This window comes from Physella acuta, unplaced genomic scaffold (genome assembly GCF_028476545.2).
Source record: "Physella acuta isolate Inbredline_101_S28 unplaced genomic scaffold, ASM2847654v3 ptg002225l, whole genome shotgun sequence".
Lineage (NCBI taxonomy): Eukaryota > Metazoa > Mollusca > Gastropoda > Physidae > Physella > Physella acuta.
The window spans coordinates 5,643-32,714 of NW_026733725.1; the positions used below are offsets into that span (position 1 = coordinate 5,643).

Below are 27,072 nucleotides of genomic sequence, written 5' to 3' on the forward strand. Positions count from 1 at the left end.
AATTTTTTCTTCTGGTGTTTCCGTCGGCATAAAAGAATCATCCATCATATTTTCCGTTCTCTACTCATTTCCTTTTCCAAGGGGCTGTATCGTCTGGGTGACCCCCCTTTGACACGACCTAGTTCTATAAATAGGGGTAGAGGGCGAGTGGTGAGATGTACTCGATAAAAACATGGCCGTCTTCGACCTTGACCTGGTAGACTTGTTGCTGTGGGCAAACGTTTAGAGGGTCGTCAATATTTATTGTGAAATGATGATGTTATATTCAAACGTTTAGAGGGTCGTCAATATTTATTGTGAAATGATGATGTTATATTCAAACGTTTAGAGGGTCGTCAATATTTATTGTGAAATGATGATGTTATAGTCAATCATTACAACGACTAAGTTTTTTTAAAAGAAAAATAATTAGATTCTTTAAAGACGTGGTGAGGAGAAAACGATGTCTGAAAGAAATGCCTGGGCATCACTTATTAGCTTTTTTTGTTTCAAAGATCAGTAATTTAAAACACTATCCAATCGCTTGTCCACCTATCTTCTTCCATCCAAACTTACCCACCCACCTGCCAAACCACCTGCCAACCCACTTACCCACCCACCTGCCAACCCACTTATTCACCCACCTGCCAACCCACTTACCCACCCACCTGCCAACCCACTTACCCACCCACCTGCCAACCCACTTACCCACCCACCTGCCAACACACTTACCCACCCACCTGCCAACCCACTTACCCACCCACCTGTCAACACACTTACCCACCCACCTGCCAACCCACTTACCCACCCACCTGCCAACCCACTTATCTACCTACCTACCTACCAACCCACTTTCCAAACTTCCTACCTACGAACCCACTTTCCAAACTTCCTACCTACCTACCTACCTACCAACCTACTAACATATCTACCAACCGACTTACCTACCTACCTGCCCGCCAACCCGCTTACATATCTCCCAAACTCAATACCACCTACCCCCCCCCTGCCCCCACCCACTCACTTCAGCAACCAAATCACGAGCTATTCCCCGATCGATTTCCACTCACACCAATTACCCCCCCCCCCCCCTCCACCACACACAACGCTAACGACGGTACTCACCCGCAGACCGATGTCCGAGCTCCCCGTGGCCAGGTCGAACATGTACGCGTGCCAGGGACACATCACGTGACACGAGCCCTTGTACTCCTCAATGTCACCTTCAAACAGCGGCCCACCTGTCCAGGTAGAGAAACACATCGACACAAATAAATATTGAACACGTAAATATGTAGCACAATAATTGCAAAGTAAATAAAAATAAATACCATATAGGATTATACGAACATGTACGTGCACACATTCAAATAATCACACACACACACACACTCACACAACACATACAAACATACACGCATGCACACAAACACACACACCCATTTATACATCAATCTCCATCCATTTATTCTCGACCATCTCACCCCACTATCCCATTAATACATTACGATCTCCGACCATTGACCAACCAATCTAACCATTCAATCCTTACAGTACCATATCTAACGTACCATATCACCGTACCATATCACCGTACCATGTCCAACGTACCATGTTTACCGTACCATTCTACCGTACCATACCTATTGTACAATATCTACCGTACCATGTCCACCGTACCATATCCACCGTACCATATCCACCGTACCATGACCACCGTACCATATCCAACGTACCATGACCACCGTACCATATCCACCGTACCATGACCACCGTACCTTATCCACCGTACCATGACCACCGTACCATATCCACAGTATCATATCCACCGTGCCATTACCACCGTACCATGACCACCGTACCTTATCCACCGTACCATGACCACCGTACCATGTCCACCGTACCATATCCACCGTACCATGACCACCGTACACATATCTACCGTACCATACAGACCGTACAGTATCTACGGTACCATGTCCACCGTACCATATCCACCGTACCATGTTCACGATACCATATCCACCGTACCATGTCCAGCGTACCATATCCACCGTGCCATGTTCACGATACCATATCCACCGTACCATGTCTACCGTACTAACCTCACCCGACTGTTCTCACCATAAAAGGCCTACCCCATCATCATCACCCCATCACCATCACCCCATCACCATCACCCCATCACCATCACCCCATCACCATCACACCATCATCATCACCCCATCACCATCACCCCATCACCATCACCCCATCAACCCCACCCACCTCCTATATTTCTCTATGCCACACATTACCCCACTACATCTCCCTTTAACAACTAACCAACTAGCGAACAAAAAAAACTACACTTAAATGTCTGCAATTAGTTCAAACAGTATTTTTACTTTCTCGTATATACGAAGTATAGAGAAAGTCTTGTAATCGTGCAAAAAAAAAAAAAATCGAGATTTTTACAAATCTCGACGTTTCACACCTCACTGATACGGAAAAACATAATTTTGCAATCTTGTCCGTATGTCTGTGTGTCTGTCTGTGTGTCTGTGTGTCTGTGTGTCTGTCTGTCCGTGTGTAAACACGATAACTTGAGTACCGTTACAGCTAGGTTGATGAAATTTCATATATAAGTATTTAATCAAAATCGTAGATCCGTATCAACTTTTGAGCGATTTCCGATAACCGGAAGTGGTACTTGTCCTACTTTGAATTTTTCAAAAGCCTATAAGTTGAGTACTATTTCAAATAGATAAATGAAATTTCATATGTAAGTAAAAGATCTAATTCTCTACCTTCTATTAAATTTTGAGCCATTTCCGTTGACTGGAAGTAGTACTTTACGCTACTTCCGATTTCTCAAAAAACTAATGTAAATTTTAAAAGTAATAATAATATTGCGCACCATTATGCGCTTTTTTATTTGGCGTTCACTTGGTGTGCAATTAATTTGACTACGAGATTTTATTCTATTTTTAAAACTTAAAGTATTTAAAATGGATTAAAAATCATGTCTATAGCCCGAGTTCCCATCCCCTGTTATTTTATATAAGAATATTCGAGAAAGTTTAGGGGAGATCACTCCCGGTTTATTTCTAAATGAAGGTAGTTAATAAGGGGGTTAATTAGTGCTGTCTGTCCAGCTATCAGGCGCTAGTTAAGTAGATTAATTGATCTATAGGCCAAGTCTCTATCATAGAAAAAAGTCAGAGAAAAAAGGTCACAGAAAAAAAGTGACAGAAAAAAGTCACAGAAAGAAGTAATCAAAATATAAGTCACAGAAAAAAGTCACAGAAAAAAAGTCACAGAAAAAAGTCACAGAAAAAGCTCAGGAAAACGTCACAGAAACAAAGTCACAAGAAATAAATATGTTGAAGAAAGAAGTACAAATAGTTACCTAAACAATGTATACAGCTTTTTTTCAGGTGTAGCACGGTAATCTAAGATATTGTTTCAGTTTCTTTGACGTTTTGCGCTTCAATCACAGTTAGTAAGTAAAATACACACTGTCATTCAAGTTATCGTTTTGTGATATTTTTTTCCTGTTACATTTCTAATACTCTTCCCTAGACTTAACCACAGGTATCGGTATCTGTATTCGTTTATACATGTTTGAATTAATATGCGAGTACGACAAATTAATGAGAACCGATTATTTATTTAAGCTGTGTAGACTATTAATAGAAACACGCCCCTCCCCCCAACTGAAGTACACCTCACACTTAGAGATAATTATTTTCCCTTGACTGATAATGATCAATCACTTCCATGTTACCAGCCTAGACAAAAATTGCACAATTCTGTTTTTATTTTTCTACACGATTCCATGGCTTAAGTGGCGTGAAGCGATCATGTATGCGCACCAGGAATTTGTGCAAAAGTGCGTAAAGTGCATTGACCGAAATTGATTTCAATTTAAAAATCTGAGATGTTTTATTTTTTTTTAAAGCGGGAGTTATCTCCCGTAAACTTTCTTGTAAATTCGTATATGTCAGTTTATGACGGAAATAGTATTTTTCAAGGCGAAAAGTTCTTAGATTACGCTGTTTTATAAGATTACGTTATAAAATTGATAAAATCCTGAGGCTTTATAAGAAATCAAATATACGGTAATTCCGGTGGCCGAAATTCGCTCAAAAAAATGATAAAAACCTATTCAAAAGTAGTTATAAATAATAAAAATTACGTCAAACTTACTAAAAGGGTAAGGAAGTTATCGTGTGAACACAACCACATTCAGAATGACAGACAGACAGACACACACACACACACACACACACACACACACACACATACAGACAAGAAATGAAACATATTTTTTCAGCCCAGGAAGATTAAAACGTTCAAAATATTGCTTTCGAATCTTTGCACGATTTTAAATTAATTAACACTTCCCCACAAATACTCACTGTAACATGCCAAAAAACATTAGGTGCTATATGGGCCCATGTTGTACATATAACACGTACGAAGTGATTCATAAATTCATGGTCTTATGTATTGTCTATTAATTACGTCACGCTCTTTTAGCATACCCCCCCCTCCTCCCAAACCCCATTCGCATTTCTAGCTCCACACCACCAGATTCTAGATGGATACAACATTGTTATTTAACACCTGGAAGACTATGTTCACTGTTGGATAAGCATCTTAACCTACCACATATTTTCTCTTTAAAATTTAAGACTTTCAATTATTTCTAATGAAGGGATACATTTTTTTTTTGCCTCAATTATGTAAGATTCCAATAAAAATAAAATCAAGTTTTCACCGCACTTCATAATTAAGTCCTAGTTTGCGTGAAATGGAGTTGGGGTAGGAACGCTGTTATTATAAATGTAGTATAATATGTAGGACGGTGGTCTATTTTGATGTATAGCGACATATAATGGTGTGGTAAGCCAACAATGTCCCCTTCTTGTGTTATAGAACAGTGCAGGATGCTTAAGTGCAGTTTGATGGTTAATCTTTGCTGACACACACATATATCTGTATATCTGTATATCTGTATATATATATATATATATATATATATATATATATATATATATATATATATATATATATATATATATATATATATATATATATATATTGTTTTGAGTACGATAAGTTCCTTTTAAGATGAGTAGAGTTATCATTAAAAAAGTATTTTTAATCTCGTCAACCCTTTCATTGGACGACACAGAGGCCAAAACCAACATATTACAAAAGTTGTCTCGACCTGACCGAATTGAGCGCATAGAGGTCAGAGGTCGGGGAGTCAGAGGTCATAGGTCGGTGAGTCGTTGTGGTGCAGACAGTGTATTGGTGATTAGTGACCAGCTAATGAGGGGAATTCACACTCTCTAACGAGGTAGCACCATGGGAACCAGTGCGTAGGGTAACTCTCTTTTGATAGTGATGGGTCGTACATGACGTCACACACTAGGGTTGGGGGAGGGGGGTGGTGGTTCGTAGGTTTTAAAAAGAAAGCGACGTAGAAATTAGTCTGTAATTCTAAACGAAAAAAAAAAGGAGTAAACAATACAAATTTCTTTAAAAATATTGTCATTTGACATTGGGGAGGGTTGGGGTGGGGGGTGGTGGGGGTTGGGGGGGGGGGTGGGGGTGGTGTAACGTTATGAAATCATTTTAAAGCGTTGGACTTGTTGTGAGGAATTGTGACGGACGAAAGTTATGGGTGTGAAGTGTGTGGGTGTGGGTGTGCGTGTGTGTGTGGGGGGGGGGGGGGGTTAAAAACGGCTTGTGACGCTCGATATCAACTTCTTACCCCCACCCGTGCTATACTGGTTACTGAGATTTGAAAGAAAGACAAAACTGTTTAAACAAGTAGTTCAACAGCTATCTCTACACCACCCACTCCCCACGGAATTAGTTACGTAAAGGAAGGACAAGAGTGTATACACAAGTTTAGAAGCTATCTCCCCCCCCCCCTCCCTACGGTACTGGACCCTCGAGCAGCGATCAGACAAACTGGGTGAATGGAGAGTTATAGAACCTCCAACATTCCTCTTTACAACGAGAATCTCCAACATTCTCCTTTACAGCAAGAACCTCCAACATTCCCCTTTACAACGAGAATCTCCAACATTCCCCTTTACAGCAAGAACCTCCAACATTCCCCTTTACAACGAGAATCTCCAACATTCTCCTTTACAGCAAGAACCTCCAACATTCCCCTTTACAACGAGAATCTCCAACATTCCCCTTTACAGCAAGAACCTCCAACATTCCCCTTTACAACGAGAATCTCCAACATTCCCCTTTACAGCAAGAACCTCCAACATTCCCCTTTACAACGAGAATCTCCAACATTCCCCTTTACATCGAGAACCTCCAACAACCTCTTTACAGCGAGAATCCGGTTTTACGGAAACAAGGTCTGTTACGGGTAGCTTTTGGGAGTGCTTAGCGTGTCGCCTAGCGATTAGCTAATTTAGCTCGCTACGGTCGCAGAAAGTGTAAATACATGAGGTGGGGAATATACGGTGTATAAATATAATCAACTCTGCATGCATTATTTGTTACTCTAATTACTTTTACACACTTAAGGTAATTACACCTGCATACATTTTTAATTACATCGTTAGGCATTATGTAATTACTCGAGGGATTCCTTTCCTGATTTCTTTAATAAGTGATGCCCTCGTACTGCTTAAGAAATTAAATGTTTCTCAGGTAATTACTGAGTTACCATGACGACGAAGGTAAACAAACCTCAATAGACTGACAAGACATTAGCGAACGATTTATAACTCCAAATTTTTTATCACAATGTATCGATGTTTGAAGTGAATTATTTATGATAAAGTTTACTTAGTAATAAAAAAAACTAATACTAATACATTTAGGATTATAAAATAATAATTAGAAATGCAAATTAATAATAATAATAATAATAATAATAATAATAATAATAATAATAATAATAATAATAATAATAATAATAATAATAATAATAATAATAATAATAATAATAATAAAATAATGATAATAATAATAAATAAATGAATAAATAAAAAGTATTTATACGTAGAAGTAAAAAAAGTAATTGTAATAAATAGAAATAACACATTAATATAAACAGTTTGTAACAATAAGAAAGTTAAGAAGTTTCGTAAATCCACGACTACAGTGTATTTCTTGACCATACGTATAAAGACGATTTTAATAATTACGTTACGACCCTACGAGAAATATGTCCCTCCTAGAAATATGTCCCTCCTAGAAATTTGTCCCTCCTAGAAATATGTCCCTCCTAGAAATATGTCCCTACTAGAAATATGTCCCTACTAGAAATATGTCCCTACTAGAAATATGTCCCTCCTAGAAATATGTCCCTACTAGAAATATGTCCCTACTAGAAATATGTCCCTCCTAGAAATATGTCCCTACTAGAAATCTGTCCCTACTAGAACTATGTCCCTACGTGAAATATGTCCCTCCTAGAAATATGTCCCTACTAGAAATATGTCCCTACTAGAAATATGTCCCTACTAGAAATATGTCCCTCCTAGAAATATGTCCCTACTAGAAATATGTCCCTACTAGAAATATGTCCCTCCTAGAAATATGTCCCTACTAGAAATCTGTCCCTACTAGAACTATGTCCCTACGTGAAATATGTCCCTCCTAGATATATGTCCCTCCTAGAAATATGTCCCTCCTAGAAATATGTCCCTACTAGAAATATGACCCTACTAGAAATCTGTCCCTACTAGATATATGTCCCTACGTGTAATGTCCCTCCTAGATATATGTCCCTCCTAGAAATATGTCCCTCCTAGAAATCTGTCCCTACTAGAAATATGACCCGACTCGAAAATGTCCTGACGGCTAATAATGACCAAGATTTTAACAGTTTATTCTCACGAAGAAGAAATTTTGCAATCTCAACATTTTTCATCAATTACCTAACGTTGCCATGGTGACAGAATGCCGTAACCAACGCGATCAATGGACATCTGCCGTTGTCAAAAAAAAAATTTACACGAATAGGACACAGCAGAGTGGGTGGGGGTGGTAAAATGTGTGTGTGTGTAGGGGGGGTGGGGCTTTTGATCAAGGTATGGCACTTGTGAGTGAGTAGTGTGGTGAGGTGAGCAGCCGGGCAGTTGGGGGAGGGGAGGGTCACTGCGCGTGTATTATGATTTGTTACATTAGCCATTACAGATGGTATGGATTAGGGTTAGGTAAGAGCAGTAAAGTAGCTTGGGTGAAATGGTCAAAGTCTTTACAGTGTATGTAGTTTTTGCTTTTGTATGTGTATTATCAGAAAAAAAAAATCGAAGGTGAGTGGGGCAGGGTGGGGAAGTTAAAGAGGGAGTATAGGGGTAGGTGGGTAAAGGAAGGAAGGAACTGGTGAGGGTGGGGAGGAAGAACGACAAAGTAGCCTGCCCGAGGCTGACTAATGGGTAACTATAGCACCACATTTATGTTAAGGCTCACAGTTAGGGTTTGTGTTTATTGATCTCATCTACTAAGCCTTTAATTAAGGTACGGTAACTAATGAGGCCCTACGTTATAACCTAAGGGAGGCTTACAATTGGGTGAACAAGTTATTTTTAAACATCATGAAGCGAAGAAAATTTTATGAGCCCATTAGTGTTTCTTTCAGACATTTTTCTCTTGGGGAGAAGGAGAGGGGAGGGGGGGGGGGGGCTTAATTAATTTCTTTTTTTTTTTTGGGGGGGGGGCGGACTTTAATACCTGAAAGAAACGCTGGGGCCTATGGTGTGGAAGTGTATATAATCTTTATATTTGTATCTGTATATTATCTTTATATTTGTATCTGTATATAATATTTTTATTTGTATCTGTATATACGCTTTATATTTGTATCTGTATATAATCATTATATTTGTATCTGTATATAATCTTTAGATATGTATCTGTATATAATCTTTAGATATGTATCTGTATATAATCTTTAGATATGTATATGTATATAATCTTTAGATATGTATCTGTATTTATCTAACCATAAATTTTGGTCCGTCTCCGTAAGTCAATACACCACAGCACTACTCTACGACCTATCGCTTTTTTAGTTAAAAAAACACCTCATTAATTAACTCAGCCCACCCCGTCTAACTTAATTACAGAGATAATACCTTTTCGTTCCTCCCCATACGCCCCCCCCCCCATGCTAACCTATCCTCCCATTTCCAATAATTACATTTTTTATTCCTTTTTTTTTCTTTCTTTTCTCACCACAGCGGCTTTTGATTAGCAGATGGAAAAATAACAACATAATTAAATCAAAACAATCAATTATATCCCCCCTCCCCCGCCATTGATTGCTCTGAAGCTTTGAATTGTTGATGTACCGTAACGACGCGTTGCCGTGGTTACCGTGCAGCCGTCATTTTTATTTGTTTTAAAAAGGTTAACGCAGAATTGTGTCATTAAAAAAAAATAAAAAAATAAAAAAGTTTACTTTGAAAATCAAGAACATGTTTAGAAAAAAAAAACACGCATGAAAAACAGTCGTGAATTAATTTTTTTTTAAGGTCCTTAGGAAAGACTTGGTAAAGTGGGTTTTCATTTTGACGAATAACATCACAGCAAGGAGAATTGGCAAAACAATAAGGACATAGACACATCGGTCAATGACATAGACACATCGGTCAAGGACATAGACACATCGGTCAAGGACATAGACACATCGGTCAAGGACATAGACACATGGTCTATGATATAGACACATCGATCAAGGACATAGACACATCGATCAAGGACATAGACACATCGGTCAAGGACATAGACACGTAGGTCAAGGACATAGACACATCTGTCAAGGACATAGACACATCGATCAAGGACATAGACACATCGGTCAAGGACATAGACACATCGGTCAAGGACATAGACACGTAGGTCAAGGACATAGACACATCGGTCAAGGACATAGACACATGGTCTATGATATAGACACATCGATCAAGGACATAGACACATCGATCAAGGACATAGACACATCGGTCAATGACAGACACATCGGTCAAGGACATAGACACATCGGTCAAGAGTTGACATGAACAATACGGTCAAGTTGAATGTACCTTGACCTCCAGCGATTTTCAAAAAGGGTGGTGCCCACGCTTTCAGATAATGTTCTGCAGGGGATGGGTATTTACATTTTTTTTCCCGTAGGGGTGGGGGTGGAAAGGGGAAAATACTGGTTAAAATATACATTTTCTATTTAAACTAATTTTTTTTCTATTTCGCCCGGGGTGGGGTAGGTTGGAGGGGAGAAGAGGGGGGGCAGTTACCCCCCCCCCCCCCGAAGAGATGCCTGAAAGAAATTCTGGTCGAGGTGGTATATAGACCCATACCCAGTGGCGTCACTAGGTTAGGTGTCCCCCGGTGCAGTGACTGAGAGTGTCACCCCCCCCCCCTTCATTTTTTTAAAAATGTTTCATTTCCGGTTTCGTTTTAAACCTCTCTCAGTTCTCTTTTATGATTCGATGAACATTCTTTTCACAGTAAATTTAACGATTAGGAGTAATGCCCTAAATGTTTTAATCCGGGGCAGCCACCCCCTCCCCAGTCTCCGCCTGATGACGATACAACCCCTACCCCATATAATGTAATGTCGACTTTCCCAGACCATCACCCCTCCTACAATATTTTATGACAAAGCTGGTATTTTTAGAGAATAAAGTAATTACGAAGGAATAGACTCATTAGGTTAATGAGCTAAAATTGACTTCAGTCATCAACCTTCTTAAAAATCTTAACGAAAAAGGGAGGGCGTTTCGTTAATAAAATATTAAAATTCATAAACTGAATCGAAAATGGGTCATTCATTTTTCTCTTTTATATTTCGTATAAATGTAAAAAACAAGTTAATAAAAAGTCTAGTGACAATTTAAGCGCAATTTCCTTAATTAATTTTTTGTGACGGAACGAAAGGATATTTTTTGAAAACTTTCTTCGGCAATATTGTTCTACATTATGGCAGGAATCGATTGTTAAATGTTTCAAGTCGCTAAGTGGTCTGGTTGCCGAGATATGGGCAAAAAACTGCATTTTTCGAGGTTTTTTGGCTTTTCCGGGAAATCCAGGAAGGAATTCCGGAAATTGTTTTTGCCCACAACCATCCTCGGAACTTGCTTAACATATTTGTTTTTGGAACTAGTCCTCGATATTGCTTCGTTGAGGAGGAGATACGACTTAAAGCTGCGGACACACATCGGACACACATCCATCCAGAACGAGTTAATAATCGCAATTGTCCGTATGTAAATTAAAAACGGCCATAAACATATTCCATATAGCACATAATGAGCTAAGTTAACTGGCAACATTTGGGTTACCATTCCTGTTCTCTAAAACACGTCAGCTTCATAGTACTGATATATTGAGCTGTCAAATTCAATGTATACTTGAAGATGGCTTCTGCCATTGGATTCAGAACTAGATCTGGCTAACAGCCTAAATTTTTTTTCATACCATTATAGTGGTTCTAATAAATAAATTATCAGCGAGAAAGAAGTGTTGTATCACCAATTAATCAATGTAATAATTTTTTAAAAAAAGAAAGAAAATGAACCACAAAAATCATAATGTGTTTTTGATATCAAATTATTTTAAAAAATTGTATATTTTTCATATGTGATCATTTAGATGATGTTTAGCACTAATTATAATCGTGAACAAATTATGGTATTTTAGTAACAGTGACAATAGGACAAACCACTGGCTTTTAACACGTATCACACAAGAATGGTAATGTAACATCCGAGTTGTTTCCCATATTGTGTGGGCGAACAATTGATCTCATTGTCAGGACCGATTCAAGGGCCGGTTACTCTGGCTCCACTCTCAAGGGAGACAAAAGACATTGATGAGTATTTGATTTGTTTTGCAGGCAGTTTATTTAGACAGTCAATCAGAAGTCTTTCTAAATAGATTTATGTAAATAAAATCAGATTTCAAAACGCATGAATTATCAACCAAATGACCGAAATCACCTGTATGTTTAAACGTCTTTTATATAACATCCGCAATGCTTTTTATACAACAACAGTATTGCCCTTTATACAACATTCGTGTTGCCCTTTATACAACATTCGTATTGCGCTTTATAGGCCGTTAACACCCGAACGCCTTTGTATCAGAAATCTAGCCCTATTTTTAGCCTAATCCTAATCTTAACTCCTCACTCAGTCCTAACTATAACTTAAAGTTTAAGTCCATTAACAAATTACTTCGGTATTAATCTTAACACTAAACTACGTCACGACATATCCCAACATACTCTACACGTCTGAACGCACTCCCTATTTTATAAATAAAAGAGAAGCATATTCCCCACTCCCCCTTTTACAAATGAAGAGAACCAGATTCCCCACTCCCCATTTGCTCACACTTAAACCCGACCCTTCGTGTAAAATCCATTAAAACAAAAAACCATTATCTCACTTTCTAGGCTGGTCAGAACTGGCCGACACATCAAATTGTGTGAGCACGTTAACACGCAACATCCGAACACGCCATCCAGCACTTCAACACACAACATCCGAACACGCCATCTAGCACGTTAACACGCAACATCCGAACACGCCACCCAGCACTTCAACACACAACATCCGAACACGCCATCCAGCACTTCAACACACAACATCCGAACACGCCATCTAGCACGTTAACACGCAACATCCGAACACGCCATCCAGCACTTCAACACACAACATCCGAACACGCCATCCAGCACTTCAACACACAACATCCGAACACGCCATCTAGCACTCTAACACACAACATCCGAACACACCATTTAGCACTTCAACACGCCACATCCGAACACACCATCTAGCATTATAACACGCAACATCCGAACACACCATCTAGCACTTCAACACACAACATCCGAACACACCATCTAGCACTTCAACACACAACATCCGAACACACCATCTAGCACTTCAACACGCAACATCCGAACACACCATCTAGCACTTCAACACACCACATCCGAACACACCATCTAGCATTATAACACGCAACATCCGAACACACCATCTAGCACTTCAACACACAACATCCGAACACACCATCTAGCACTTCAACACACAACATCCGAACACACCATCCAGCACTTCAACACGCAACATCCGAACACACCATCCAGCACTTCAACACACAACATCCGAACACACCATCCAGCACTTCAACACACAACATCCGAACACACCATCTAGCACTTCAACACACAACATCCGAACACACCATCCAGCACTTCAACACACAACATCCGAACACACCATCCAGCACTTCAACACACAACATTTGAACACACCATCCAGCACTTCAACATACAACATCCGAACACCCCATCCAGCACTTCAACACACAACATCCGAACACACCATCCAGCACTTCAACACACAACATCCGAACACACCATCTTGCACTTCAGCACACAGCATCCGAACACACCATCCAGCACTTCAACACACAACATCCGAACACACCATCTAGCACTTCAACACACAACATCCGAACACACCATCCAGCACTTCAACACGCAACATCCGAACACACCATCTAGCACTTCAACACACAACATCCGAACACACCATCTAGCACTTCAACACACAACATCCGAACACACCATCCAGCACTTCAACACACCACATCCGAACACACCATCTAGCATTATAACACGCAACATCCGAACACACCATCTAGCACTTCAACACACAACATCCGAACACACCATCCAGCTTTATAACTGAGTCACAATACACCGACACAATAGGCTACTTTAAAATTCTAACACACACTTAGTACTCACCGTTTGAGATACCATCCGAACACAGTTTCTAGACACAGAATTTAAACTCATTTTGTACACAACTTTTGGATAGAAATGAGGATAACAACACACACATTCGTACACATATAACACACCATATAACACATTTCGAATACATCATAGCACATATTTGACATATAACATACATCGGATACACACCTGCATAACACACATCGGACACACTACAATGATATACTCAGCGGACATCTATTACAAGACACACCTCCGACACACCATTGCAGTAGACACCTCAGATACACTCAGTTTCTTCTAGGCAGCCCCTCCCCACCGAAAAAGGCTATGACCCCCTCCCCCCCACAAACGAAATGGAATTTATATAGAAAACATATACTTTACCAGTGCCCCCCCCCCCCCCCCCCCCCCAGAAAATTTAGTCACCCCCCCCCCCCCTGGAGAATAAAGTCAGAAAGAAACACTGGATACACCATCACTAAACACACCTGGACTCAACACCCTAACACGCACCACAATAAACACACCATTGGGACAACCATTCCGGACACACCATTCTAAAACGAAACATGCGACACGCCACTATACCACAAAACTCCGAAATAGTTGGGACACCACTTTCTAATACACACGGAGAATAGAAAATCCGATGGTACTTTTAGACGCCCCGCCTAAAGTACGATTTAGGTTGTCTTTCCTGGTTTAATAATCGATTTAATTGTTAACACGAACACCAGCATCAAGATTTACAAAACAACACACCCTGGGGAACATTCAGTTTGAAGTACACAATAACGTTGTTATCACGCTCTAGACATAATTGTTAAGTCATTGTGTTAATTAAATATAAATTGGAAATCTTAAAAGTCTTAAAATGTATTAATCCGATAAACTTTTTTAATGGCTTTTCATCTTTTTTGTGTGTAGACAATACATTTACCTGTTGGAAAATTGAGATCTAAGACAGGTGTTTCAGTACACGGAGTGTTTGGTATTATGGGACGACGTGGTCAAATGCTAGAGCGTTTGGCTGCTGGCCCGAAAGTTTCGAGTTCGGATCTAGGTTCAGATTTGTGACTGTAGGACAACCCTGAGTCCACCCAGCACTGATGGGTACCTGACTTACGTTGGGAAAAGTAATAGCGGCTGGGCATAGTGCTGAATACACAACCCTTTCATATACCGAGGTAAAAAACGTATAAACTCTACTTCATCAGCCCATTTGATCACTGTTGGGTAATTATTATTGCTAGATGAGCTCAACAACACAGTTTGTGTTGAATACTTGGCTTAATCGGTACTACAACAGAAACAGTAACAATCACACAGTTATTTCTGGTTTCCAGAAGAAGAAAAAACACTTTACGGAAAAATGCGCAATGGATAATTGCGCACAAAAAAAGTGCGAATGGAGTTTTTTTTTAATCGACAATTCAAAGAAGTTATAAAAGAGAGACACATCTGAGACCTAGCATAATAAAACATCTTGCCACGAAGCCCATTGAAATTGTATTAGAGTCATGATTTTGTATTTACTCTTGTTTTTCGTATACACAATTTTCCGTTGCCTTTTTTTTTCTGCTCACCGTTTCTTTTACAGCTTTAAAGAAAAAATAATTGTTGATCATTATCTATCCCTAACGAGAGTAGTAATGCAGTGGCTTTTAAAATAGCCAGGAACTAATGAAAAGTCTGGAAAAAAAAAAAAGAACCCCTAGTTTTAAAGGGAAGTAACTCCGTGGCTGTAACCGTGCTAAGGCAATAATGGACGGATGGCTTTACAAGGCCTTGAATGAAAATACCCGATGACGTCAATGTCTGACTGCTCACGGCAGTATTAGCAGTATAAATTTTTTTACCCCTTGTGGCACAGAGTCAAGCGTTTCATGCGACAACGAATCGATATATTTCGTTGTTTAATTAAATGATAAAATATTAAATATATATATATATATATATATATATATATATATATATATATATATATACATATATATATATATATATATATATATATATATATATATATAATATCTTTAAAAAATGACTATTTTTCTTAGAAATCTTAAGCATACATAATTATCTGTAATTAGAAAAGCAAGCAGACAAAGAAAGCCGTATATTCTGTCAACTCATATATCTTACCATTCTAAAAGTAAAAGTGTAACAAATACTACAATGAGCAAGGTAAACCAAAGACAGTGTTAAACAATATATTGTGCAAACGCCTATATAATACAACCAGTGTTTCTTCCAGACTTTTTTCTCCGGGGGGGCACTTGAAATTTTCGGGGGGGCGGTAGACTTTCTTCGGGGGGGCGGACACTGTTAAAAGTATATATTTTCTATATAAATTATATAAATTTCATTTCGTTCGGGGGGGCGGTAAAAATTTTTCGGGGGGGCTTCGCCCCCCCGAAGAGATGCCTGGAAGAAACTCTGAATACAACGAGCCGACCCGCGGCATATCATACGCCGCTATTTAGTTGTTGTTTTTTCTACTTTTCAATAATTCATAATTTGTGAATTCGACAGTACCAACGCTGCCACTGAAAATATTTCTTTAAAACACTATAAGTAGCTCGTTAAGGACGATACCCCCCTCCTTCCCCCCTCCGTTACAGTAAAATCCACTTAGTTACTCCCCCCACCCCTACGTTTAAAATCGTTTCAAACTAAATTATCTGCCCCTAATACTCGTCACTAAAAACATTTAGAGTGAACCACAGCTCACCAGATGATGTAGTGGTGGTGGGGGGGGGGTGGTAGGGAGCGCGCTTACAGCTTGTTTTCTAGCGTCTCCCAGAAGAGAATCATATATATAGATATAATAAAGTGATACACCCGTTGGTTTGTCTTATATAGCATGTGCACTACTCCATAAAAAACGCAATATTTATTTAAAACAACATTTTCTGTTTATTTTAATTACTTTTTACCACCTTATTTCTGTTTGAAAAAAACATAATTACCAACACAAAAATAGCTGGAAGCTAACTGTAGGTCTAACAAAATTAGTGAAAAGGTCAGACCTTTCCTGACCTAATACCCCAAGGACCTACTCCTGCCAAGAAGAAAGTTGGGAGAGATGAAGAAATAAAATCAATACTTGCTTTGTTCGCCCAATTTAGCCTTACCCCCCCCCCCCCCTCACAACCCCACCCTCCCCACCCGGTGTTGCGTGAAATTAGACGCCAATAAATTGATTGATGCACAATTGGAGTTCCTCAGAGTGGGTAAATAGTTTAAAGGCTTTCTTCTTCAGGCTTGCTTGGAGGTAATTTATCTCAATTCGCTGACGACACATCTATTCTAGGAACGTGATTTAGTCAAGAATATTAATAGATACTTAAAGATAGGCCTAGTAATTTATCCGCAAAGTGTTAGTAAAACGGCTAAATACTTAAAACATAGGGCAGGTTTTAGTGCTAGGATAGTCGACCCTGTAAGTGGAGAGAGGGATGAAGGAATTGTTCTAGCTGTATTCATTGCTAATTACAAGCACACCATGTAAGGTAGTACCTTCGCATCGTCAGTCTACAGAGCTTCTTTGAGGCATCTCTTCGGAGGGTGGGGTTGGGGGGTGGGGTGGGGGGGGGGGGGGGACGGACACACTAGCCCCGCCAACGAACAAAATATTTTCTATATAATTTTTCCAGTGTCCCCCCCCTCCGGAAAAATTAGTCTGCCCCCCTCCCCCCCCCCCACACACCTTCCCTAAATATCAAGTCCGAGCTAAAGCTATATGTATTGTTATTTAATTTCCTTATTTGTAATCACCCTGTAATTTTAGTATACTTTAAAATAGACGGCAAATATGGAACCAAGTCAAAAAATAAGTCCATAAATAACTTCACTTTGATGGGAGGAGGGGGGGGGGGGTGTTCAAACGAAATATAATTTATGTAGAAAATATACACTTCATCTTTATAGTACGCCCCCTCCCCACCCGAAGCCTCCTCCCCTGCCCCAGAGAAAAAAAACTCTGAAAGAACCACTGTTCGTCTTAGTTGACAGCTTTGTCAACAACATCCGTGTATAACAGTTGAACTCAAGTCACCTGGCTAATCGAGTGGTCGCTACTACCTACTTCTCTCCCCTTTTGTTATTGAAAATTGTTATCTCTAAATGAGTTATTGATTTTTGTATAAACCCGAAAGTCTCGAGTTCGAATCCGGGTTCAAGTGAGTGGAACGTACCCGAGTCCACCCAGCTCTGATAGGTACCTAACTCACGTTAGGTGAATTTTAAGGGGAATCTTTACTCTTTAAAAACATTTAAAAACAAAGTCAATTGGAAGCTATATATTCTTGCGTTGTCATCGGATCGTATGTGCACTTATCCGACAAATTTGAAAGAAATAAATCCGTTAGGTATACATCAATATTGAGCTTATAACTGGTCATAACGGCACAAGTATCCGGACATTGTGAGCAAGGATAAACAGTTGTAAATATATAAACTCGTTACTTTACGTTACGGTTATTTTAATGGAGGGTGGATTATTTAATGGAGTGTGGATTATTTATTGGAGGGTGGATTATTTAATGAACCGTGGATTATTTTTAATGGAGGGTGGATTATTTAATAGAGGGTGGATTATTTATTCGAGGGTGGATTATTTGATGGAGGGTGGATTATTTGATGGAGGGTGGATTATTTGATGGAGGGTGGATTATTTAATGGAGGGTGGATTATTTGATGGAGGGTGGATTCTTTATTTGAACGCGAATTTAGGATGGAGTTTTGCTTTCTATGACGACATATAAAGGAAGCGGGTGGATAGTGGGGGTGGTGATACGATTTCATGACGTCACACATGTTGAACCCTTCCCACTTTCCCGTATATCGTACCAGACACCACTCAGGTCAGCATAACCCACACACACACACGTGTACTCACCCATATGAGAGCACCAGGCCTCCATCGCATAAAACGTCCCTGACCTATAAAACAAGGCCAGGTCCTTGTGCTGACCTAGTTTCGAGTAGAGTCGTCTGCACTTCGTCCTCCTCAGCTCCTGGTACTCACCTATATCGCGCCACGCCGGATCCTCCTCCACGGCGGCGATGATGGAGATTTTTTTCTTCGCTCGTGCGCCGCTGTTCAAATCCGTACTGCTCATTTTTCGCGCCAAAATCGCGTCGATTTCATGGTTTGTTTCGGATTTTTTCCGGATTTCGGGTTTTGAATCCGAGTTTTTGGTGTTCGTCGTTGATTGTTGTTTTTTCTCGACGTTGGCGGCGTTCCGTTTTTCGTTTTCCGTGGATTTGATTTGCTTGCTGTCCGACGGTTTGGATTTCCGGTTCGGGGATTTGGAGGAATTTTCTCGATGCTCCGACATTGTTTGGCTGTCGGATACGTTTGATACGGCACGAACACCCTCTTGGGTTGAGGTCATTGCACTCCGGGAAATTAGGTCGCGTTTATAAATAGCCGCTATCTAATTGGTCAGCTTTATTTGGCTTCATGGTCTGTTCAGAAATATCATTCTAGCTTCTGAATAGCTGGAAACGATATTAGGAGGCTAGCTTCTGAATAGCTGGAAACGATATTAGTAGCCTAGCTTCTGAATAGCTGGAGACGATATTAGTAGTCTAGCTTCTGAATAGCTGGAAACGATATTAGTAGTCTAGCTTCTGAATAGCTGAAAACTATATTAGCAGATCTGAAAAAATAAGTAAGCAACAGTTAATTATTACGTTTTTTGATCGTGAAAGAAAAACCGGCAATTATAGAAACTTCGATTTTTTATGGCGTGGTCCATAAAGTACACAAAATATAAACATGGTAGTCGCAGTGTAATAAAGTTCGCTTCTCGAACCTGACGGGCATGGGGCAGGTGAAGTAGAGTAGGATTCGAACTCGAGACTTTTGAGTTAGTAGACTTGCGCTCTACCGCTATGCCACGCCAATGTGGTGGATGATGATAGCTTAGAAAGTTTATCGTCATATTTTTATATTTAAATAAGCAATTAAAAAAAAACTCTAATAAAATGGCACATTATATAGAAGGCCGACACATAACAGTCAATATTTTTCAAATCAATAATTGTGGCAATGGAAGTTCTGTCATGCTGGAGGGGAGGGGGGCGGGGGTGGAAGGTTATTATGACGAAGTGTAATGACGGAAAGGAGTGTGTGTGTGTGTGTGAGTGTGTGTGTGGGGAGGGTAAAATAGTTTCAAAAACGTGACGTCATTTACACAAGACTAAATTAAGGTGTTTAGTAACAGAAAATAAACCAAACATGCAAGTTAGTTTAAAAAACTAAAAAATTACGTTTCGCTAGCTAATAGTAGGATGAACTTTTTAAAAATTAAACAATCGAAAGCATATGGGCAGTCTTACAATGCGTGAACGTCATTTAAAAGTACTTGTACTCAGGGGCGTAGCGAGGGGGGGGGGGGCGGGTGGTGCGGACCGCACCGGGTGACACCATTTAGGGGGGTGACACCAAGGCAAAGAATAGCAAAATATATAGAGAAAAACTTGAGGGGGGGTGCAAATCGAAAGTTTGAGGGGGGGGGATGCAAATCGAAAACTTGAGGGGGGAGGTGCAAATCGAAAGTTTGAGGGGGAGGTGCAAATTGAAAGTTTGTCCCCGGGAAGGGTCGCTACGCCCCTGGGGGGTGACACCATTAAGTGCCGCACCGGGTGACACCCGACCTCGCTACGCCACTGCTTGTACTTACGAACCAAACAAACAATAAGTACATAATTTTATTAAGCAAATTATTTATAATTAATGTTTAATACTAACATGGCGGTAGAGCGCTACTCTGTTAACCTGAATGTCTCGAGATTGAACCCTTGTTTATTCAGTAGAACGTCCCTGAGTCCACCCAGCTCTGATGGGTACCTAACACATGTTACGGAAAGTAAAGCCGGCTGAAAATAGTGCTGACCACACAATAACTTCAAATACCAAGGTCACAGAAACAGGTGAACTCTATTTGCCTCATGGACCTCACTTCTCGTTTTTCTAAAATCCTACATCAACAAATGTCTATTCACCGAGTGTCTATCCACGAAACAACTAATTACCTAAACCTACTCACCTGGTACTACCTACTCACTAGGTATGCTTACATACTTACCTACTCACCTGGTATGCTTACATACCTACTCACTAGGTATGCTTACATACTTACCTACTCACCTGGTATGCTTACATACATACCTTGTGTCCTAAGATACTGCTTACCTGGTCACTATGTAGCCTTACTACCAAACAATGATGTTTGGTGAACAGAATTACACATAACAACATACATACAGGTATAACATACGTAACAACACATAACAACATACATACAGGTATAACATACGTAATAAAAACCAACGTTGTTTCACACGTACACACCAAAGTTGTATACAAAGGCATCACAGAACTTAAACTCAGCATAACACACAAACTGACGAAAACGAAATTAAATTAATTCACACAAAAATAGGCTCATAAACAAACCCACAACCATACACACACTTACACATAAACACACTCACTCTCCGACTTACCCGATCGATGCTGGTTTTGGAAACAACTTTTTCCAATCACTCTCAGGGACCCGGAGTGATGGCCCTTGCTTTTGGCACCAGGACACTGAGTAGCGGCCCTTGCCTCTGGTGCCGGGACGTGGAGTGACAGCCCCTGATTTTGACCCACGGACGTGGAGTAGCGGCCCCTGATTTAGACCCACAGACGTGGAGTTACGGGCCCTGAGTTAGACCCACGACGTGGAGTAGCGGCCCTTGCCTCTGGCACCAAGCAGGACACATCTGGTTCCACGGGCGAGCGGCGAGGGCTGTTGGGCGTGGCGAGTGACCGGACGGATCGATATGTTTATAGACATAGGGGTCGTGACCTCTCTGCAAGGTCAAGGTGGATGCTACGCTTCCATTATCACCATCAAACATTTGTAACTGTTGCGGAATATTATTTTTTAAATCAGGAAAAGTGCATGCAGATTAACTTCATAACTAAGTTGAAATATGACGTAATTGTATTCCTCTTAACATAACTGATTAGAAGTATTCATTCTAAGTTTAGTTTCCAATATTAGAGTTTCCTCTCCTATTTAAGCCCCATAAACGCCCATTTTATCAAAATTGTATAAATGTTTCGGGTATCACCTTTTGATATAGTACATATAATAATGTATGCAGGGTATCTCCAAAGAGAGACCTCTTTTAAATACAGGCAGGCATTGTTAGGCTCTGTAGAGCTTTTTGTCACCACTATCATCTTTCTTCTCATAGATGTGTCACTAACTGATGTTGGTATCACCTTTTGGATGTCACCACCTGTAGCGGTGATACCTGATTTTTTTTCTACAAATCACCAGTGCCTGTCACGCTTGGTTCGGTATCAACACAGTCAACACCCAGTTCGGTATCAACACCCAGTTTGGTACCAACACCTGATTTAATGGAGTAAAGTGCTCTCAAACGTGATAGTCTAAAGGGCAAATAAAGCAGAGTTCATCTGCTATCCTTACTTACCCCCTTTCGCCACAGATATCTAAATCAGGCTAGGAATCAAACTCGAGATTTGCAAGTTAGTAATTGCGTGCTCTACCACTCGAGCCAAAATTAAAAAAAAAATATTTACACAAGATTTTATTTATTTAATTATCTCAAATTACATTTCACTTATGATACAAAGTATAATTAAGCACCCAATATGAGTTTTTACAATGGTGTAAGTAAATTTTTCATCATTCATACACATTCAATACAAATCTATTATCAAACTGACGTGTGATTGTTGTGTGAGTCATGTTGAAGTGGTGGAAACTTGCGCACGAAATTCAACCCACTCCTACCTACCAGAGGCAAAGCGACCCTTCCCGGCGCCCGGGGACAAACTTTCAATTTGGCACCCCCCCCCCCCTCAACTTTTTGATTTGCACCCCCATTAAACTTTCGATTTGTACCCTCCCCTCTCAGACTGCAAAAATACAGCTAAAATGACATTTTAATTTGTTTTTACAACCCATTTTGGCGCCCCCTAAGGTCGGCGCCCGGGGACATATGTCCCCCCCTGCCCCACCCATCGCTACGCCTCTGCTACCTACCCGATCAGTGTCAAACTCACGCGCAGCTAAGTTCCGATAAATGTAAGGCGTGATGAACTTTGACATATTACAGTTTTTAATTAGTTACAAAATTCATTACATTATTACATCGTTGCTAATTAAAGAAGTACTTTTGGCGTCGCGCTTTTACGTATATATTTAGTGAGTTACTGCATCAACATATTCCCGTTCGTGCCCAAGACACATGAAGTAGAGTTCATCTGCTTCAGAGACCTCGGCAGGGATAGTGTGGTCAACACTTTTCCCAGCCGCCTCTGTTTCCCTAATGTAATTTAGGTACCCATCAGAGCTGGGTGGACTCAGGGACGTTCCACGTTCGAACTCGCGACTCTCCGGTTAACAGTCTAGCTTTCTACCGTTACGCCACGTCGCCCATTTTAGTGTGTTAATGGGTACATAATTGTTTTTAATCATGCAAGGTTCTCAACACTAAAAATGTTAAAAATGAATGAAAATATACATGGTAACAAAACTCTCATTTACACTAAACTGAAGAAAATAAAACGAATAAAAATAATATGCATCAGTATTAATATACGTCGCAAATGTCGATGTATTGGACACACCCTGTGTAAACCAACTAGCAACATCACCAGACAGGCACTAGATTGGAATCCCCAAGGAAAGAGGGAACTAAGTAGGCAAAAAAAAATTTGAAAAGATCAGTTGTATGTGAAGCCGAAGCAGGCGGAATATCGTGGGCCCAACTTGAAGGAATCTTCCAGAACAGAGTACAATAAAAAAAATGTGGTTGTGTTTCTATTCACCACAAGTGGTTCACAGGATTGATGGTGATTAATATAAGTACATATAAAAGCAATTTAAAGCCCCCCCCCCCTGTCCACCGCACAACCAGTGGAGTAAGACATTACCCCCTGTCGATTGAAATTGACCCTAAAGCTAATTCTAATATTGAGTTACCATAACCATAGAGTGGGATGGCCTGGACTAGCGGTAGAGTGCTAGACTGCTAACCCGAGTCTCGAGTTCGAATCCGTGTTCAAATCAGTCCATGGGTCCTCTGATGGGTACCTAACTTACGTTATAGTGTTGACCATACTATCCCTTCATATGTCGGGGTCTCTTGGGCACGAACGGGAAATAATGATAACCATAAAGTAATGTTAGGATTACGTTTAGGACACTTTACGGCGGGTATAAGTTTATGTAACATTTTTGCCGCTTCTCTATTTAGTCATTTAAGAGAATGCCTCAAAGTAAGAAATACGATGTATTTTAATCTCAACTGGCTCATTTCAGCCATTCCTCTTTCGGTAACTTGTATGACAGTACCATTTAGGTAATCGACGAAGGATATGGGCAAAGGGAAATCGACATGGGGGAAAAGGTTAGTGTCCTAGACTCCACAGTTCAAACCTCCGCTCTATCGGTCACCCCTAACTGTACTCCAGCGATATCCCGCTGTAGCTATGTGCAGGGGTGGAGCCACTATGGGGGTGCATTGACACCTCCGTCCCCAGCCTGTAGACGAAGGCGCCGCTGCTGCCCGCGCACGTGCAGGTTGTGTACGTGTACCTGGTGATCCCCTCCATGAACACCTGCCTGTGCACCCAACGCCCCACCGACACCTGCTTGGTGCACCCGTGCGGATGTGACACAATTATCGTGATCTTATTTTCGTCACGCTGACTCCCGAACTTCTCGCTCGCAACAAGCAGGTGATAGGTAAAATCAATATGCGCTTGCTGAAGGCGATCGAATATCTCCAGGTTGTGGGTGGTGCAGTGGAGGAGGCAGTAATCCAGGTGGATATTGGTTCTGTTATCCACCTTCCATCCAGTGACGGTGACCACGGGACTCTGTTCCTCGTCATACCACAGCCAGCAGCTCGCGGCTTGAGCCTCGCTGTCGTCGTAAATCACGTGCTTGGCCGTCAGCACCTCCACCTCCCCCCACACCGCACACGGGTCACCTGACTCCCGGCACGCCCCGCACGGGCAGGGGACGCCGTCGGATTCCTTATGCATGCGGAACCCCCCGATTTTCCCGGTTCCGGTTCTCAGAGAGTTCTTGCCCCTGAGGTTGAAACAAGGGTAGGGGACGCTGGTGTCGGGGACGACAGCGGGCCGGTCGAGGCTGGTGAACTTCACCGCGACCTTGACCGTGAGAGCGGCCAGGTTCTTGACCAGCTGGTAGACGTCGTTGTCATGGTAACCGGAGGGCAGGTGCCCCGGGGAGAAGTCGTTGACGGGGATGAACTCCCCGTGCCTGTCTCTCTTGCTGCAGTGTTTCTTGTGGGACAGGAGGTCGACCTCGGCTTGACCCGAACACTGACCTTGACCTTGGTCCGGGTCGATCTCCAGAACCTCGTGAACGCCTTGAGGAAGAAAAGTTCCATGAGCCAAACACAAAGGGAAAACATTGCTGCATGGTTTAGGTTAGAGTTCTGGGGCAGTTATGTTATGGTTTGAACAAATAAAGATCTAGTAACCAAAAAAACGAGGGAAAAGTTGTATCAACGGTTAGGGTTTAGGTTAGAGTTCTGGGGCAGTTATGTTATGGTTAGAACCAATAAAGATCTAGGAACTAAAAAACGAGGGGAAAAGTTGTATCAACGGTTAGGGTTTAGGTTAGAGTTCTGGGGCAGGGTTAGCATGGCAGCACTCACTAGCAAAAATTTCTGTCTAGTTTACTCTATACTTGGATGAATTGATCTGATGGGAATCTAAGTGACGTCACTGTGTTCACCCAGCTCTAATGGGTACCTAACTGACGTAACTGAGTCCACCCAGCTCTAATGGGTACCCGGCTTAAGTCAGGGTAGGTAAAAGTGGCTGACTGACGTCCACTCAGCTCTAATGAGTACCCGGCTTAAGTCAGGGTCAGTAAAAGTGGTTGGGCACCCAGCTCTAATGGGTACCTGACTGACGTCCCTGAGTCCACCCAGCTCTAATAGGTACCCGGCTTAAGTCAGGGTCAGTAAAAGTGGTTGGACACAGGTATTCAATAAATAGAAAAACTACTACACCTTGTCTGATAAAATACTTTATAAAATACAGGGAATAAGATTTTAATTAGGGTTAGGGTTGTAGTAATGGCAAATAGTTATCGAAGATAAGACTGAGAATATTTGATTGTGTCCAATAGATACACAGTATAAGTATATATATTCAACTGTTATTCTATTCTCTGAAAATACCCTATTAATTAACATACCTCTAAAATACTGAGTTAGATCTTCGGATTCAGTCATAGAGTTCGACTGTGAATCAGTGGGATCCATTATATAAGCTTAACACACACACAGATGCCTACAAATGGACAACAAAAAAGCATGTCAATAAATATAAGTAAATTCTAGTAAGATCCAGCCCTTCTCTGATTTTAAGGGATGATAAGTCCCGTCACCCCACCCCTCGCCCCCAGTGTTTCTTCCAGACTTTTTTCTCCGGGGGGGGGGGGGGGCACTTGAAATTTTCGGGGGGGGGGCGGTAGACTTTCTTCGGGGGGGGGGGGGGGGCGGCGGACACTGTTAAAAGTATATATTTTCTATTTAAATTATATAAATTACATTTCGTTCGGGGGGTGGGGGCGGTAGAATTTTTTCGGGGGGGGGGGGGGGGGGGGCTTCGTCTCCCCGAAGAGATACCTGGAAGAAACTCTGCTCGCCCCAATTTCTACCCTGAACATTTTTAGCTTAATTATACCAGCTTACAGACGGATAAAAATCAGAAGGTCAAGTCGGTAAAGCTCATTGTTGCTAGATCAGAAAAGCCTCTAGAAGCGCATAACAAGTTGACACGCAATACTTAATTATGTTAATTAAATGGAATCCTTTCCAACAATAAAATTAAGAACACTGTCCAAACATTACTTGCTCTTGAACCCTCACTTCGCTCATTTGTTTTGTTAATATTATTTTGTTGTCTAATTTATTCCTCGTGTAACAAAAACACTGGCAGCGTTTATTTTTAGCGAGTAGACCGGTCTTTCCCACGTAAACAGTGTCGTCACTCTATCAGCTGATAGCCCTAGGCTAACCTTGACTAACACGGCAGGTAAATAATAATCTACTCCCCCCTCCCCCGGATGTATTTTTATCACTCAATGCTTGTCCACAGCTACATCAAGACCACTTTTTAAAATGGGAAGGCCATACACAAAACACCGTCGTAACGGATTTAAACTACCAGACCATAACGATACATAAACCCCGAACCAGTAGACCATAACCAC

General features: G+C 40.9%; 2 protein-coding genes across 3 annotated transcripts; both read right to left on the bottom strand.

The window, feature by feature from the left end:
• Positions 1 to 21,423, bottom strand: LOC131932589 (uncharacterized). 2 transcript variants are annotated; one of them, XM_059289518.1, is made up of 4 exons: positions 21,296 to 21,423; positions 18,678 to 19,443; positions 1,105 to 1,220; positions 1 to 208 (listed from the first exon to the last, which is right to left on the bottom strand). In XM_059289518.1, the coding sequence occupies exons 2-4, from the start codon at positions 19,174 to 19,176 to the stop codon at positions 125 to 127; spliced, it is 699 nt and encodes a 232-aa protein (XP_059145501.1). In that variant the 5' UTR covers positions 19,177 to 19,443; positions 21,296 to 21,423; the 3' UTR covers positions 1 to 124. The 2 variants fall into 2 exon arrangements, with proteins under 2 accessions (XP_059145501.1, XP_059145502.1); XM_059289519.1 differs by lacking the exon at positions 21,296 to 21,423 and adding an exon at positions 21,106 to 21,157.
• Positions 21,424 to 24,247: 2,824 nt separating this feature from the next.
• LOC131932588 (uncharacterized) lies at positions 24,248 to 26,145 on the bottom strand. The gene is made up of 2 exons (XM_059289517.1): positions 26,053 to 26,145; positions 24,248 to 25,213 (listed from the first exon to the last, which is right to left on the bottom strand). The coding sequence occupies exons 1-2, from the start codon at positions 26,117 to 26,119 to the stop codon at positions 24,273 to 24,275; spliced, it is 1,008 nt and encodes a 335-aa protein (XP_059145500.1). The 5' UTR covers positions 26,120 to 26,145; the 3' UTR covers positions 24,248 to 24,272.
• Positions 26,146 to 27,072: the final 927 nt, after the last annotated feature.